This window comes from Hyperoodon ampullatus (genome assembly GCF_949752795.1).
Source record: "Hyperoodon ampullatus genome assembly, chromosome: 1".
Classification (NCBI taxonomy): Eukaryota; Metazoa; Chordata; class Mammalia; order Artiodactyla; family Ziphiidae; genus Hyperoodon; species Hyperoodon ampullatus.
The window spans coordinates 106,159,203-106,177,519 of NC_136914.1; the positions used below are offsets into that span (position 1 = coordinate 106,159,203).

An 18,317-nucleotide genomic window follows, 5' to 3' on the forward strand; every position below is an offset into this window, starting at 1 on the left:
GTTCAGTCTTGGAAAATTGTACCTTTCTAAGAATTCGTCCACCTCTTTGAGGTTGTCCATTTTATTGGTATATAGTTTTTTGTAGTGTTCTCTTATAATCCTTTGTATTTCTGTGGTGTCAGTTGTAATTTCTCCTTTTTCATTTCTAATTTTATTGATTTGAGTCCTCTCCCTTTTTTTCTTGATGCGTCTGGCTAAAGGTTTATCAATTTTGTTTATCTTCTCAAAGAACCAACCTTTAGTTTTATTGATCTTTGCTATTGTTTTATTCATTTCTATTTCATTTATTTCTGCTCTGATCTTTATGATTACTTTCCTTCTACTGTTTGGGTTTTCTTTTTTCTTCTTTCTCTAGTTGCTTTAGGTGTAAGATTAGATTGTTTGTTTGAGATTTTTCTTGTTTCTTGATGTAGCACTGTATTGCTATAAACTTCCCTCTTGCTACATCCCACAGGTTTGGGTCATTGCATTTTCATTGTCATTTGTTCGTAGGTATTTTTCTATTTCCTCTTTGATTTCTTCAGTGATATCTTGATTATTTAGTGACATATTTTTTAGCCTCTATGTGTTTGTTTTTTTACAGTTTCTTTTCCAGTAATTGATTTCTAATCTCATAGTGTTTTGGTTGTAAAAGATGCTTGGTACAATTTCAATTTTCTTAAATTTTCCACCACTTGATTTGTGACCCAAGATGTGATCTATCCTGGAGAATGTTCCATGCGCACTTCAGAAGAAAGTGTATTCTGCTACTTTCGGGTGGAATGTCCTATAGCTATCAATTAAATCTATCTGGTCTATTGTATCATTTAGCAAGACCCATATATATTCTGTCTACAAGAGACCCATTTCAGACATAGGGACACATACAGACTGAAAGTGAGGGGATGGAAAAAGATATTCCATGCAAATGGAAATCAAAAGAAAGCTGGAGTAACAATACTCACATCAGATAAAATAGACTTTAAAATAAAGACTGTTACAAGAGATAAGGAAGGACACTACATAATGATCAAGGGATCAATCCAAGAAGAAGATGTAACAGTTATAAATATTTATGCATCCAACATAGGGGCACCTCAATACATAAGGCAAATGTTAACAACAATAAAAGGGGAAATTGACAGTAACACAATAATAGTAGGGGAATTTAACACCCCCACCTACAGTATGGACAGATCATCCAAACAGAAAATAAATATGGAAACACAAGCTTTAAATGGCTTTGCATGTTGATACTGTTAAAAAAAGAAATAAGGAGACTCAAAATGGAGTGACTTGTACCAAGTCCTACATCAGCAAACCACCTAATACCTAGCCTAATTGCAGTTTCAGCGTGTCTCAGGAATGTGACCTTTAATCAGTCAATCTGGAATTACCTGGTCGGCACCAGTGAAGTAATCTGTCTGCTAGACCTCACCTACTCCCAACTGAAGTTGCCCTTTCATGACACAGTCCACTCTGTTAGAAAGCTTTCTTGTCTCACCTCCTTCTGGCTATAAAAATCTTCCATTTTGTACAGCTCCTCAGAGCTTCTATCTATCTGCTAAGGCTTCTATTCTCCAGGATAGATCACATCTTGGGTCACAAATCAAGTGGTGGAAAATTTAAGAAAATTGAAATTGTACCAAGCAACTGCACAATTTGTGAATCTTTAAATAAAGACAATTAAATCTTTAAATTTATTTAGTTGAATTTCTTTCTTTTTTTTTTTTTTTACAATACTACTAACAGGGCTGACTTCATGGGTGTGTGACTTGTGTATCTGCACTGAGTCCTGCTCTCAGCATGACATCTCACTTGGTTTAATGTTCACTGTCTTGAAATTCATAATAATTTTATCTCATAACATGTTTGGAAGTGAAGTTTGACAGGATAATAGAGATGGCATGGGCAGAGGAGATATACACAATAGGTGTGCCCATGGATTCTTGCTACCCCTTTTGTATATATCATGCACAATATCTTACGAACTAAGAATTCCAGTGGACCCACAATATTTAGCAATCTCAAAGTGAGTATAAGTGTGTGATGTCTATCACTGTGTAAGCAAAGGGCAGTGACAGTCTCAGGAGGCTGTTTTCTGTTTGAACCAGAACTTGCTTAGAACACAAAAGAAGGCAATGGCATTCTAATAAACATGAATGACTAAGGGACCCTCTCATATACTTTCTTGCTCCCGGTATTTCTTTGTATTAGCCAAAAGCTTCAGCTGAAAATAATGACATAGAAGGATCTTTTGGTTCTTTCTCACATAAGCTGAAGGTAGAGAGCATTGGTAAAATGTGCCTGTATCAAGAAGGGAAATAGAGATCCGGAGGAAGATGGCAGAAGAGTAAGACGCGGAGATCACCTTCCTCCCCACAGATACATCAGAAATTCATCTACACGTGGAACAACTCCTACAGAACACATACTGAACGCTGACAGAAGACCTCAGACCCCCCAAAAGGCAAGAAACTCCCCACATACCTGGGTAGGGCAAAAGAAAGAAGAATAAACAGAGACAAAAGGATAGGGACGGGACCTGCACCAGTGGGAGGGAGGGGTGAAGGAGGAAAGGCTTCCACACACTACAAGCCCCTTCGTGGGCAGAGACTGCGGGCGGCGGAGGGGGAAAGCTTCGGAGTAGCGGAGGAGGAGGAGAGCACAGCAACAGGGGTGCGGAGGGCAAAGCAGAGAGATTCCCGCACAGAGGATCGGTGCCGACCGGCACTCACCAGCCCGAGAGGCTTGTCTGCTCGGCCGCCGGGGCAGGCGGGGCTGGGAGCTGAGGCTCAGGTATCGGGTTTCAGTCGGAGCGCAGGGAGAGGACTGGGGCTGGCGGCTGGAAGAGAGCCTGAAGGGGTTGGTGCGCCGCGGCTAGCCTGGAGGGAGTCCGGGGAAAAAGTCTGGAGCTGCCGAAGAGGCAAGAGACTTCTTCCCTTTTGTTTCCTGGTGCGCGAGGAGAGGGCATTAAGAGGGCTGCTTAAAGAAGCTCCAGAGACGGGCGCGAGCCGCGGCTGAAGGCACGGACCCCAGAGACGGGCGTGGGACGCTGGGGCTGCTGCTGCCGCCGCCACAAGGCCTGTGTGTGAGCGCAGGTCACTGTGCACCCCCCTTCCGGGGAGCCTGTGCAGCCCGCCACTGCCGGGGTCCCGGGACCCAGGGACAGCTTCCCCGGGAAAGCGCACGGAGCGCCTCGGGCTGGTGCAACGTCACACCGGCCTCTGCCGCCGCAGGCCCGCCCCGCACTGCGCACCCCTCCCTCCCCTCGGCCTGAGTGAGCCAGAGCCCCCAAATCAGCGGCTCCTTTAAACCCGTCCTGTCTGAGCGAAGAACGGACGCACTCCGGCGACCTATGCGCAGAGGCGGGGCCAGGTCCAAGGCTGAGACCCGGGAGCTGTGAGAGCAGAGAAGAGACAGGGAAATCTCTCTGTTCAGCCTCGGAGGCAGCGGATTAAAGCTCCATGGTCCGCTTGATGTGCCCTGCGTCTCTGGAGTGCATGAATGGACAGCGAATCATCCCAAATTGAGGAGGTGGACTTTGAGGACAAGATTTAAGATTTTTTTCCCCTTTTCCTCTTTTTACAACGAATTATCCCAAATTAAGCAGGTGGATTTGAGAGCAAGATTTCAGACTTTTCCCCCTTTTCCTCTTTTTACAACGAATTATCCCAAATTGAGGAGGTGGACTTTGAGAGCAAGATTTTTGATTTTTTCCCCCCTGTTCTCTTTTTGTGAATGTGTATGTGTATGCTTCTGTGGGAGATTTTCTCCGTATAGCTTTGCTTCCACCATAGGTCCCAGGGTTCTATCCGACCATTTTTTTTTAATAATTACTTTTTTATTTTTAATAATGCTACTATATTTTATACTTTATTCTATTTTATTTTATCTTCTCTCTTTCCTTTTTTCCTACCTTCCTTTCCTCCCTCCTTCCCTCCGCCCTTTTCTTTCTTTCTTTTTTCCTCCCTCCCTCCTCTCTTTCTTTCTTTCTTTCTTTCCTTCCTCCCTCCCTCCCTCCGTTCTTCCTTTCACTCTTTCTTTTCCTTTCATTCCTCCCTCCCGCCTTTCTTCCTTTCACTCTTTCCGTCCTTCCTCCCTCCCTCCCTCCTTTCTTTCTTGCTTCCTTCCTTCCTTCCTTTCCATCTTCCTTTCTTTCTCTCTCTCTTTCTTTCTTCTACTAATTCTTTCTTTCTACATTTTCTCCCTTTTATTCTGAGCCAGGTAGATGAAAGGCTCTTGGTGCTGCAGCCAGGAGTCAGTGCTGTGCCTCTGAAGTGGGAGAGCCAACTTCAGGACACGGGTCCACAAGAGACCTCCCAGCTCCACATAATATCAAGCGGTGAAGGTCTCCCGGAGATCTCCATCTCAACACGAGCACCCAGCTTCAGTCAACGACCAGCAAGCTACAGTGCTGGTCACCCTATGCCAAGAAACTAGCAAGGCAGGAACAGAACCCCACCCATTAGCAGAGAGGCTGCCTAAAAACATAATAAGGCCACAGGCACCCCAAAACACACCACCAGACGTGGACCTGTCCACCAGAAAGACAAGATCGGGCCTCAACCACCAGAACACAGGCACTAGTCCCCCCAACCAGGAAGCCTACACAACCTACTGAAACAACCTTAGCCACTGGGGACAGACACCAAAAACAACGGGAACTACGAATCTGCAGCCTGCAAAAAGGAGACCCCAAACACAGGAAGATAAGCAAAATGAGAAGACAGAAAAACACACAGCAGGTGAAGGAGCAAGATAAAAACCCACCAGACCTAACAAATGTAGAGGTAATAGGCAGTCTACCTGAAAAAGAATTCAGAATAATGATAGTAAAGATGATCCAAGATTCTATTTCCATGATCCAAAATCTTGGAAATACAATAGACAAAATGCAAGAAAGAGTTAACAAGGACCTAGAAGAACTAAAGATGAATCAAGCATCGATTAAAAACACAATAAATGAAATGAAAAATACTCTAGATGGGATCAATAGCAGAATAACTGAGGCAGAAGAACGGATAAGTGAGGTGGAAGGTAAAATAGTGGAAATAACTGATGCAGAGCAAAATACAGAAAAAAAGAATAAACAGAACAGAGGACAGTCTCAGAGACCTCTGGGACAACATTAAACGCACAAACATTCGAATTATAGGGGTTCCAGAAGAAGAAGAGAAAAAGAAAGGGACTGAGAAAATATTTGAAGAGATTATACTTGAAAACTTCCCTAATATAGGAAAGGAAATAGTTAACCAAGTCCAGGAGGCACAGAGAGTCCCATACAGAATAAATGCAAGGAGAAATATGCCAAGACACATATTAATCAAACTGTCAAAAATTAAACACAAAGAAATCATAGTAAAAGCAGCAAGGGAAAAATAACACACAAGGGAATCCCCATCAGGTTAACAGCTGATCTCTCAGCAGAAACTCTACAAGCCAGAAGGGAGTGGCAGGACATAATTAAAGTGATGAAGGAGAGAAACCTGCAACCAAGATTACTCTACCCAGCAAGGATCTCATTCAGATTTGATGGAGAAATTAAAACGTTTACAGACAAGCAAAAGCTGAGAGAGTTCAGCACCACCAAACCAGCTTTACAACAAATGCTAAAGGAACTTCTCTAGGCAAGAAACACAACAGAAGGAAAATACCTACAATCACGAACCCAAAACAATTAAGGAAATGGGAATAGGAACATACATATCAATAATTACCTTAAATGTAAATGGACTAAATGCTCCCACCAAAAGACACAGATTGGCTCTATGGATACAAAAACAAGACCCATATATATGCTGTCTACAAGAGACCCACTTCAGAACTAGAGACACATAGAGATTGAAAGTAAGTGGATGGAAAAACATATTCCATGCAAATGGAAATCAAAAGAAAGCTGGAGTAGCAATTCTTATATCAGACAAAATAGACTTTAAAATAAAGACTATTAGAAGAGACAAAGAAGGACACTACATAATGAAAAAGGGATCGATCCAAGAAGAAGATATAACAATTGTAAATATTTATGCACCCAACATAGGAGCACCTCAATACATAAGGCAAATACTAACAGCCATAAAAGGGGAAATCGACATTAACACACTCATAGTAGGGGACTTTAAAACCCCACTTTCACCAATGGACAGATCATCCAAAATGAAAATAAATAAGGAAACACAAGCTTTAAATGATACATTAAACAAGATGGACTTAATTGATATTTATAGGACATTCCATCCATTAAAAACAGAATACACACTTTTCTCAAGTGCTCATGGAATATTGTCCAGGATAGATCATATCTTGGGTCACAAATCAAGCCTTGGTAAATTTAAGAAAATTGAAATTGTATCAAGTATCTTTTCCGACCACAATGCTATGAGACTAGACATCAATTACAGGAAAAGATCTGTAAAAAATAGAAACACATGGAGGCTAAACAATACACTACTCAATAACGAAGTGATCACTGAAGAAATCAAAGAGGAAATAAAAAAATACCTAGAAACAAATGACAATGGAGACACAACGACCCAAATCCTATGGGACGCATCAAAAGCAGTTCTAAGGGGGAAGTTTATAGCAATACAATCCCACCTTAAGAAACAGGAAACATCTCGAGTAAACAACCTGACCCTGCACCTAAAGCAATTAGAGAAAGAAGAACAAAAAATCCCCAAAGTTAGCAGAAGGAAAGAAATCATAATGATCAGATCAGAAATAAATGAAAAAGAAATGAAGGAAACGATAGCAAAGATCAATAAAACTAAAAGCTGGTTCTTTGAGAAGATAAACAAAATTGATAAACCATTAGCCAGACTCATCAAGAAAAAAAGGGAGAAGACTCAAATCAATAGAATTAGAAATGAAAAAGGAGAAGTAACAACTGACACTGCAGAAATACAAAAGATCATGAGAGATTATTACAAGCAACTCTATGCCAATCAAATGGACAACCTGGAAGAAATGGACAAATTCTTAGAAATGCACAACCTGCCAAGACTGAATCAGGAAGAAATAGAAAATATGAAAAGACCAATCCCAAGCACTGAAATTGAAACTGTGATTAAAAATCTTCCAACATGGGCTTCCCTGGTGGCGCAGTGGTTGGGAGTCCGCCTGCCGATGCGGGGGACGCGGGTTCGTGCCCCGGTCTGGGAGGTTCCCGCATGCCGCAGGAGCGGCTGGGCCCGTGAGCCATGGCCACTGAGCCTGTGCTCCGGAGCCTGTGCTCCGCAAGGGGAGAGGCCACAACAGTGAGAGGCCCGCCTACCGCAAAAAAAAAAAAAAAAAAAAAAAAAAAAAAAATCTTCCAATAAACAAAAGCCCAGGACCAGATGGCTTCACAGGTGAATTCTATCAAACATTTAGAGAAGAGCTAACACCTATCCTTCTCAAACTCTTCCAAAATATAGCAGAAGGAGGAGCACTCCCAAACTCATTCTATGAGGCCACCATCACCTTGATACCAAAACCAGGCAAGGATGTCACAAAGAAAGAAAACTACAGGCCAATATCACTGATGAACATAGATGCAAAAATCCTCAACAAAATACTAGCAAACAGAATCCAACAGCACATTAAAAGGATCATACACCATGATCAAGTGGGGTTTATTCCAGGAATGCAAGGATTCTTCAATATATGCAAATCAATCAATGTGATACACCATATTAACAAACTGAAGAAGAAAAACCATATGATCATCTCAATAGATGCAGAGAAAGCTTTCGACAAAATTCAACACCGATTTATGATAAAAACCCTGCAGAAAGTAGGCATAGAGAGAACTTTCCTCAACATAATAAAGGCAATATATGACAAACCCACAGCCAACATCATTCTCAATGGTGAAAAACTGAAACCATTTCCACTAAGATCAGGAACAAGACAAGGCTGCCCACTCTCACCACTCTTATTCAACATAGTTTTGGAAGTTTTAGCCACAGCAATCAGAGAAGAAAAGGAAATAAAAGGAATCCAAATTGGAAAAGAAGAAGTAAAGCTGTCACTGTTTGCAGATGACATGATACTATACATGGAGAATCCTAAAGATGCTACCAGAAAACTACTAGAGCTAATCAATGAATTTGGTAAAGTAGCAGGATACAAAATTAATGCACAGAAATCTCTGGCATTCCTGTTCACTAATAATGAAAAATCTGAAAATGAAATCAAGAAAACACTCCCATTTACCATTGCAACAAAAAGAATAAAATATCTAGGAATAAGCCTACCTAAGGAGACAAAAGACCTGTATGCAGAAAATTATAAGACATTGATGAAAGAAATTAAAGATGATACAAATAGATGGAGAGATATACCATGCTCCTGGATTGGAAGAATCAATATTGTGAAAATGACTCTACTACCCAAAGCAATCTACAGATTCAATGCAATCCCTATCAAACTACCACTGCCATTTTTCACAGAACTAGAACAAAAAAATTCACAATTTGTTTGGAAAAACAAAAGACCCCGAATAGCCAAAGCAATCTTGAGAACGAAAAACAGAGCTGGAGGAATCAGGCTCCCTGACTTCAGACTATACTACAAAGCTACAGTAATCAAGACAGTATGGTACCTGCACAAAAACAGAAAGATAGATCAATGGAACAGGATAGAAAGCCCAAAGAAAAACCCACACACATATGGTCAGCTTATCTTTGATAAAGGAGGCAGGAATGTACAGTGGAGAAAGGACAGCCTCTTCAAAAAGTGGTGCTGGGAAAACTGGACAGGGACATGTAAAAGTATGAGATTAGATCATTTCTTAACACCACACACAAAAATAAGCTCACAATGGATTAAAGACCTAAATGTAAGGCCAGAAACTATCAAACTCTTAGAGGAAAACATAGGCAGAACACTCTATGACATAAATCACAGCAAGATCCTTTTGGACCCACCTCCTAGAGAAATGGAAATAAAAAGAAAGATTAACAAATGGGATCTAATGAAACTTCAAAGCTTTTAAACAACAAAGGAAACCATAAATAAGACCAAAAGACAACCCTCAGAATGGGGGAAAATATTTGCAAACGAAGCAATTGACATAGGATTAATCTCCAAAATTCATAAGCAGCTCATGCAGCTCAATAGCAAAAAAACAAACAACCCAATCTAAAAATGGGCAGAAGACTTAAATAGGCATTTCTCCAAAGAAGATATACAGACTGCCAACAAACACATGGAAGAATGCTCAACATCATTAATCGTTAGAGAAATGCAAATCAAAACTACAATGAGATATCATCTCACACCAGTCAGAATGGCCATCATCAAGAAATCTAGAAACAATAAATGCTGGAGAGGGTGTGGAGAAAAGGGAACACTCTTGCACTGCTGGTGGGAATGTGAATTGGTACAGCCGCTATGGAGAACAGTATGGAGGTTCTTTAAAAAACTAAAAATAGAACTACCATATGACCCAGCAATCCCACTACTGGGCATATACCCTGAGAAAACCATAATTCAAAAGAGACATGTACCAAAATGTTCATTGCAGCTCTATTCACAATAGCCCGGAGCTGGAAACAACCTAAGTGTCCATCATCGGATGAATGGATAAAGAAGATGTGGCTCATATATACAATGGAATATTACTCAGCCATAAAAAGAAACGAAACTGAGCTATTTGTAATGAGGTGGATAGACCTAGAGTCTGTCATACAGAGTGAAGTAAGTCAGAAAGAGAAAGACAAATACCATATGCTAACACATATATATGTAATTTAAGAAAAAAAATGTCATGAAGAACTTAGGGGTAAAGCAGGAATAGAGACACAAACCTACTGGGGGTGGGCTTGGGGATATGGGGATGGGGGAGGACTGTGACGGGGCGCGGGAGAGGCATGGACGTGTATACACTGCCGGGCGTGGGGTGGATGGATGTTGGGGGGTGGCCGCGTGGCGCAGGGGGATCGGCTCGGTGCTTTGTGGCCGCCTGGAGTGGTGGGATGGGGAGGGTGGGAGGGAGGGAGACGCAGGAGGGAGGGGATGTGGGAATAGATGTATATGTATGACTGATTCACTTTGTTGTAAAGCAGAGACTAATAAAAAAAAAAAAAAAAAAAAAAAAAGAAGGGAAATAAAAAAATGTTGAGCTAGACTTCTGTAGTGTTTCCATTGCATGGAACCAAAATACATGCATGGATGAGCTATGAAATACAGTTGTATAATTTTCATGATTCCACATAAAAGTTAAATGCTTTTATATTTACATTTGAAATTGACATTTCACAATATAAAGGTGAATAGCAGAACTCATGCTAGTAATTTAAAGTTTGGATTTTTTCAATTAGAATATCATTAATTAACAAATAAAAATGCCATGATAAGTCGAGAGAGACCATGAAAGAAAGCAAAGTCTTATATCTTAGTACCTTTAACAGCATTGTTTAATTGCTTTTCAAAGAGTCCTACACTTTCACTTTGCACTGGGCCCCACAAATTATGTAGCTGGCCCTGACAAGTAAGCCTCCTTTTCTAAGCAAGTAGAGGTGCTGACCACCAGGTTAGGCCTCGAGTTACATCTGTCAGCTTTTATATCAGCACTTGTATTCATTCTTTCTACTTGTCCCTTATTCTGTAGTTTCTAGTGCTGCCATATCCAATATTCTATTCACTAGCCACATGCGCCTAGTGAGCTCTTGAAATGTGACTGAAATGCGCTGTAAATATAAAATATACAATGGGGGCTTCCCTGGTGGCGCAGTGGTTGAGAGTCTGCCTGCCGATGCAGGGGACACGGGTTCGTGCCCCGGTCTGGGAAGATCCCACATGCCGCGGAGCGGCTGGGCCCGTGAGCCATGGCCGTTGGGCCTGCGCGTCCGGAGCCTGTGCTCCGCAACGGGAGAGGCCACAACAGTGAGAGGCCCACATACCGCAAAAAAAAAAAAAAAAAAAAAAAATATACAATGGATTTCAAAACCTTATTACAAAAAAAAATCTCATGAATAATATTTACATGGGCTATTTGTCAATATAAATTACATTGTGAATACAATGTAAATTACATTAGCATTTCAACCAGTAGTCAGTTACATGGACTACTTGCTGAAATAATACTACTTTGGATATATTGGGTTAAATATATAAATTATTTAAATACATTTCACATGTTTACTTTTACTTTTTTAATGTGGCTACTAGAAAGTTTAAGATCATAAATGTGGCTGGCACACTATTTCTACAGACTAACATTGTTCTATAGCACATGACTTAGCTTTAGCCAGTCTTTTATTTCCCCTAAGGATCTCCTATTTTTTTTTTTACTTTCTAGTAATGAGGACCTATCACTGTTTATCTTGTCCCCCTGCCCTGACAAAAACAAAAACCTCAGATTTTTCAAATTAGTTGTAAAATATACCAAAAATAATTTATACCAAAAACTAAATTATAAACTTTTCATCAGTAAAGGGCCTAAGTAAAGAAGCTAACAAGGTTTATTAATGACATTTGAAAGCAAATATGTGGATGACATGAACCTTTCAATCCATCACACTCAGAACATAAAAAGTAAGCAACAAGAAAAAGAAGAGGAATAAACGCACAAAGCCATTTCTTACACATAGCTAAAGTGTAAGCCCCAATATAGAAAAAGAACACAGGCTCAGGGGTTAATGACAGACTTGCATGGGTGGTGTAAGTTTAAGGTAGTACTAAAAAATTTAAAACTTCATTAGAACCAATTTAGTCCCAAAGAAATATTCTGTTGGTGGCAAGATCCCTACAATGAAAGACATCCAAAAACTTTTTAAAAAATCAGTGCCCAAGACCAAACTTAACATGGAGCTATTCTATGTAAGAGAATTGAACTACATAACAGGAAATAAACTTACTTTTAATTTCAACTAATTCAGGATTTAATTCACGGGGTCTTACAGCATCTTTCAGCTTTTCATGTAGAGTATGTTGAATAATTTTATTTATGGTTTCAGGATCCTCAGTAGAGGGAAATCTAAAAATCAGCAGCATATGAGCCAATACTCCATGTTCCTCTTGGCTATGGACCAGAAAGGAAAAAAAAAAAAAAAAAAAGAGAGAGAGAGAGAAAGATGATTTTTAAAGATAAAGTTCCAAATAAGATTTATGATAATATCAAACTTTTTTTTCTTTATCATTCATTTGAAGCATAAACACACACACAAAACAAATCCATAATTGCAATTTTAAAAGATCTAATTTGTTTTCTTCTATACTCCTATTGTTTGCCATATATAGAACTCCCATCTCAGCCTCTCTGATAAGCAACTAGTATGCTCATGATCTCCCTTACCACCACAGGATCTAGTTAAATACTTGGGTTATTAATATAAAAAACAATTCTCTTGTTAACCATTCAAAATTATCAAATAAAATGTATGGTAAATATGAAATCAACTCTGGCTTTGGCTTTCAGGCTTAATTTCCAGTGGCTTAATTAAATCCAGTGATTTCTCCTAAGCAGCCTTCAGGCTATCCTAAACAACTCCCAATCCTAAGGACATTAGAAAGCTTGAGCAAGTTGTTTTGACTTCATGTGATTATATTTCCAAGATAGAGTGTTAACTAGCTTTAGCATTATTTGAATGAATTACTACTTTGGAATCATCCTTTTTTTTTTTTTTTGAATCATCCTTGATTACACTTTCTCATTCTCTGTCAGTTACTCTACCCCTTCTTTTCAAATGCAATCAGTTCCCTTTTAGTCTGGGTGCAATAAGCTGCCTCAGAACTGGGCCCTAGGATGGGTGAACCCAAGTGCATGGGCCCTTTAAGAGCCATCTCCCAGATGGCTACAGTTTTGTGGTTCTCAGGACTCAAACCCTGTTCATTTTCAAAGTTAGATGTTTTGGAGGCTCATCTCTCAGGTGCACATCCTAAAAGTTGAGGTGCCTGGTATGGGGTTGGAACCCTTCAGTCACCAGGGAGAATCTCTGGGTTTTGAGTTTTCTTCTGGTGTGGGTTGCTCTGCTGGGGTGGAGTTTATGACAAAATTGTGTCCCATTGTCTCCAGCCTGCTTCAATGTGGTTTTCTTCTCATTTGCCCAATGTGTAGTATTTACTCAGCCAACTTTTTTTTTTTAAGAGAAAATTGTTTCTTATGTAGCTGCAGACTCAGTGTGTCCATGGGAGAATGTGAGTTCAGTTCTTCCTACTTCACCATCTTGAACCAGAATCCCAAACAATTTTACTCCTCACTGTATACTGCATCAACTCCTATGCTCCCAAACTGTAAGTATGAATATAAATTAGAATCTCATTTTTGGAAGGCAGTTTATCTGTTATAAATTTGACTATCCATCTTCTTTGATGCAGAATTTCTGCTTTTAGAAGTTTAATCTTCAAATATACTCTTTTGTGTGCAAGGAGATATGTACACATATGTTGTCATAACCTTATTTTTAAATCAGAAAAATATGTACCAACCCAAGTGTTCATCAAAAGGGCATTGGCTAAATCAATCTTGACTTGTAGTGAAATACTATACAGCCAGCTAAAGAATGAAATAGATCTATATGCAGTCATTGGGAAAATGTTAAATATAAGTTGTTAACAAAACGTATCATTTCTGGGTGTGAAATTATTGGAGAGGGGGCTTTTGCTTTCTATTTTTTATAATACTGTGTTATTTGAATTTTATAAGATTTTCTATTGTTTTTGTAATCTGAAAAAAACAAACAGGACTTTAAAGAGATTATTGTTATATATCTCATCCCATTTCACTGCCTCAGCAACCCTATAATCTATTACTTACTCTTTATTCTTTCTCTTAAACTATTCCTATACTGGCTGGCTAATAGAGACAAAACTCTCCCTCTACCCCAGCTATACAATTTATCTCACACCTTCATATCACAGAAAACCTTCTTAAATGGGTAAATTACGTTCTGCCTCATATTTACTTCATTGCAGTCTGCATCCTCCCCTTTTGTACCACTGAGTTGTTTCTCTGCTTGAACACTAATGACTTCCTCATTGAAATTTCCAATGGATTCTTTCTAGTCACATTATTTGGCGTCTCAGGAGTCTTGTCTATGCTGACCACTCATTCCCTGAAACGTTCTGTTGTTAGCTTCAGTGGTGCCTCTCTTGTTTCTTCATTTTTCCTGTTCCTTCCCTATTTGCTAGGTTCCTATTTTTCTTCTATTTCCTTAAATACTGTCGTTCTTCAAGCTTTCTTCATCATCCTTTTTTTTCTTGCATTACCCCTTTTCTGAGAAATTCTGTTGACACCCACACTTTCTAATACTTTGAGTTGATGTTGGTCAAATTTATGTCTTCAGATCAGTTTCCATTTTCTCCCTACGTCAGACACATATTTCAGCCTCGTAAGGCCCCTTAGTACCTCAAATCAACATCTCTAAGACTGACTATATCTTTCCAACAAATTACACTTTTTCATATTGTAGTAACAGAAGAAAGAACAATGAGTAGCAACAATTCTGAGATGAAGGCATAAATAAAATAGAAAGTTGTTTGGAAAACAGAATTGGTAGAACTTAGTTAGAAAGTGCGAGGGGCCCAGGAAAGGGAGGAGTGTGGGATGACTTCCAGGTTTCTCATTAGTGTGATTGGGTTTTTCTTGAGTTTAAGAATTTTCTGTGGAACCTCCATGTGGAGGTGTGCGTGGGCAGGCGTATAGTTCTAAAAATCAGGACAACAGTTTAGACTAGAAATAGAAACTTGAGTTTCAATAGCACATGAAACCATGATGTGGGTGGATGAATTCCCCTTGAGAGAGTGAAAATTTAAGAACTGGAGAAGCAGATCTAAGAAAAAGTAAAATTTCAAACATCAAACAATATGGAATTTTCAGGAGAAAGTGAGCAAACTAACACCTCAGAGATGTCAACTAAGTAATAGACTGAGAAGTAACTTGGATTTTTTGTCATTGAAATAATGTGGGAAATAGCTCTTGTTTATTTTGAAAAATACAAAGAATTTGTATTAAGACAATACGTTACTTAAGATCCTCGTATAGTATTTTGCTTAAAATGTTATGTTCTGGATTCTATTTATTGATGGTTGGTGATCAGATCTGAGATCTTAAGTATTTGTAGAAAAAATGAGTGGAATGAAAGAAAGGAAAGAAAATTGGTAGGAAGGAGAACGAAGAGAAGAAGAAAAATCTCATCTACTACACTATGTTACATAGGACACTTATTTGCTATTAAACCGAGGGATGTGGCTTAGGTCCCTATTTGTGCTAATTAGGGTTTCCAAAAAACACACAAAAAAACCAAACAAAAAAACATTTCTATAATATAGCCACCAATAACACTTCTGTCCCTCAAAATCATCTTGCAAATGCCTTATTTTGATTTAAAAGAATGAGTAAGGCACATTGTAACCCATGACTTATACAGAGCAGGTACCAAATTAACGTCTGTTGAATTGAATTATATCATATCATTAACACTTCAGACAGTATTTATTACTGACCAGGTTAACAGCTTTAGCTTTAAATTATATTCAAAAGTCAGCATTTTAGATCTACATACCTGAACTTGATAATGTGAGACTTGACAAAAGCTTGCTTCAATGAAGATTTATGAAGTGCATTATTCACCTGTTCCAAAAATATTCAAAATACGTCAGCAAGGATAATTTTCTGAAATTCTGCAAATTGATTCAAAGCTTAAAAACATTTTTTAAAAACAAAACACATTGACTGACATTTCACAATGTGCTGAACTTGAGGAATCTCTTTTTGTATTCTACTCAGTGATTTCAACTGAACTCTGCCTTAGGAATTATAGGAGCTGGGGAACCATAGTAGGGGGGCCAGGAGTGACATCTTCTATATTACACTCAGAAAGAGACAAAAGAGAATAAACAGATTGGGTTTTGAAAAGTAAGAGTAAGCATCCACACCTTGAGATACAGACTTTTACCGTAGATAAACAAAGGAAATGAAAAAACTCTGTCAAGTGGTAGATCATAAAAATAAGGACAATCTATGGCCACACCATCCTGAACATCCTGGATCTCATCTAATCTCAGAAGCTAAGCAGGGTCGGGCTTGATTAGTACTTGGAAGGGGGAAATGAATGCATAATGGTGTCACATGGTTCTCAAACCTGGTGAAAAAGTTATCAAATATCCTGTCATAATCTGCACTCAATTCAGCACTCAAGATGCTTTTAGGAAGGCCCAGGTGAACTGGGATACATAGCCTAATACCTCCTATAAGGTTTATTCTAATAGGGTGGAAGAATGTATTTTGTGGAGGTATTTCTTACTACTACAAATAAGAATTCTAGCCAACTTAAATTTTTAGATTTAAAAAGTCAATTAAATTTAAAAGTCAAGATAAACACATCAAGTGTTTCTTGTTTTCACTGTATGGATATTTACCAAACACAGATACTACAAACTGGTAATTGACTGACAGAAAAAAATGAGCCTTTTTATTCTTTCTTACATTTTGTTTGACCTCTGAGTCTTTGTGCCCAAGGAAAGTTACTTCAATTATGAGACAAATCAGCACAATTCAAATGAGTTATCTAATGACAGCATTCACTTGGAAATATTTATTTAAAGGTTTATTTTTTTATCAAACAATTTCAAAATTATTAATTTTTAAGAGTATTAGAGTCCTATTTATATTCCTATATATTTAAGTCAGTCTGGATCTTATAAAAATTTTAGTGAATGGCACAAAAAACAATGAAAATAGTTGCATCTTTACTTGATCTCTTTAGTTCCATTTCTTTTCCTTTAATATATGTTATATTTTAAGGATATATATATATATATATATATATATATATACATACATATATATATATATACTAAAATATACCTCCTTAAAAAGAGCTTATTTGATATTTCCCTGGTTTGGTGTTTATAAGTACAAATACAACCAGGATTTGACCCTCTCCTCAGCAAAGTATCCAAATCCTCAGGCTCCTAGTCTACCAGGCAGTTTCCAGGTGGGCCACTGCCATTCTGTTCTCACTCAGGATATTGGAACTGGAAGACAATTTGGAAATTTTCTAGTCTAGTGCCTTAATTTTCACATAAGAGAATTTTTCCAGAATGATAAAGAGATATGTCAATGACACATCACTGGCTAGTAAATGGTACTAGAACTAGGTGTCCCAACTCCTAGTTCAGGGTGCTTTCCATCACATCATTTCACTAATTACTTCACAGACTACCAGGAAAAGTCTAAATTATTCTCTAAGTAATCTGACAATGAAGAGAAGTCATCACCCAGGCTCTTGCTCTTTTGGCCTATACTGCTAAATTTTCCACTATTTAAAATATTCAATTCATTCCTCAGGATGAATGTTGATGCCCTAAGGATAAAGATGAATATCCTAGGATTTCCTGTAGACTTATGCACCAAAAACTTGTCCAAGGTTGGATTTTATTTATTTATATTTTGCGGTATGCGGGCCTCTCACTGTTGTGGCCTCTCCCATTGCAGAGCACAGGCTCCGGATGCGCAGGCTCAGTGGCCATGGCTCACGGGCCCAGCCGCTCCACGGCATGTGGGATCTTCCCGGACCGGGGCACGAACCCGTGTCCCCTGCATCGGCAGGCGGACTCTCAACCACTGCACCACCAGGGAAGCCCCAAGGTTGGATATTTTTAAATACTAAGATACTTCTCAAGTATGTGTCTGAATAGTTTCAATCTTGTGTCCTTTTGCTAAAGGTCTCTTCTTTAGGAAATCAATGATACAACAACTGTATCTTGAGTCACCTTAACATTCTCAGAATTTCTAGACTCTGGTGATCAATACTGTAGCACTAGCTAAGGAAGAGTGAGTAGGAGGTACAAAAAGAAATGGCTAAAAGTCACTAGGTTTAGCCCTGTAAGACATATTCCTGCAAGTCATGTATTGTTAGTTTTGTCTTATATCTCTCAGGTAGGGCCTCTCCCCATTTTTCAAGATATACAAGATCAGTTGAATGGATGTTTGAGAAGCTAGGATACTAAAACTTATGGTAAAATGTGATAGCAAATACCCTAGAAGTGGGAATAAAATGCTTACCATTGATTCAATGTTCTGGCTCATTTCTGTGAAATTTTTAGAAGCCTCTTTTCCAAACTCACCATATAGTTTGTCACTTGTGAATGACAATGTGCTATAGTAATTGTAGGTTGTCCTTTGATCTACAAGGATAGAGGAAAAAACTCATCATATTTTTTATCAGATATGTGTAAAGCATCATCATTTCCCCATTTGGTAGTTGCTAGACAGACTGAGACAGGAAATAGTGTAAAACACCATCATTTCCCCATTTGGTAGTTGCTAGACAGACTGAGATAGGAAACAATGTGCCACCCTGGTCATCATCTCCATCATCCTGTTCTGACCTTCATGGTTATCTCAA

The 18,317-nt window shown here is 38.8% G+C and overlaps 1 protein-coding gene across 1 annotated transcript in view; it reads right to left on the reverse strand.

The window, feature by feature from the left end:
* LOC307061478 (transmembrane protease serine 11E-like) overlaps window positions 1–18,042 on the reverse strand; it is a 31,690-nt gene extending 13,648 nt beyond the window's left edge. The window contains exons 1-3 of the mRNA XM_079716645.1: window positions 17,975–18,042; window positions 15,471–15,538; window positions 11,826–11,989 (exon numbers count right to left, since the gene is read on the reverse strand). Of these exons, the coding sequence (XP_079572771.1) occupies window positions 11,826–11,989; window positions 15,471–15,538; window positions 17,975–17,998 (256 nt within the window). The 5' untranslated portion in view covers window positions 17,999–18,042. The remainder of the gene's footprint in view (window positions 1–11,825; window positions 11,990–15,470; window positions 15,539–17,974) is intronic.
* Window positions 18,043–18,317: the final 275 nt, after the last annotated feature.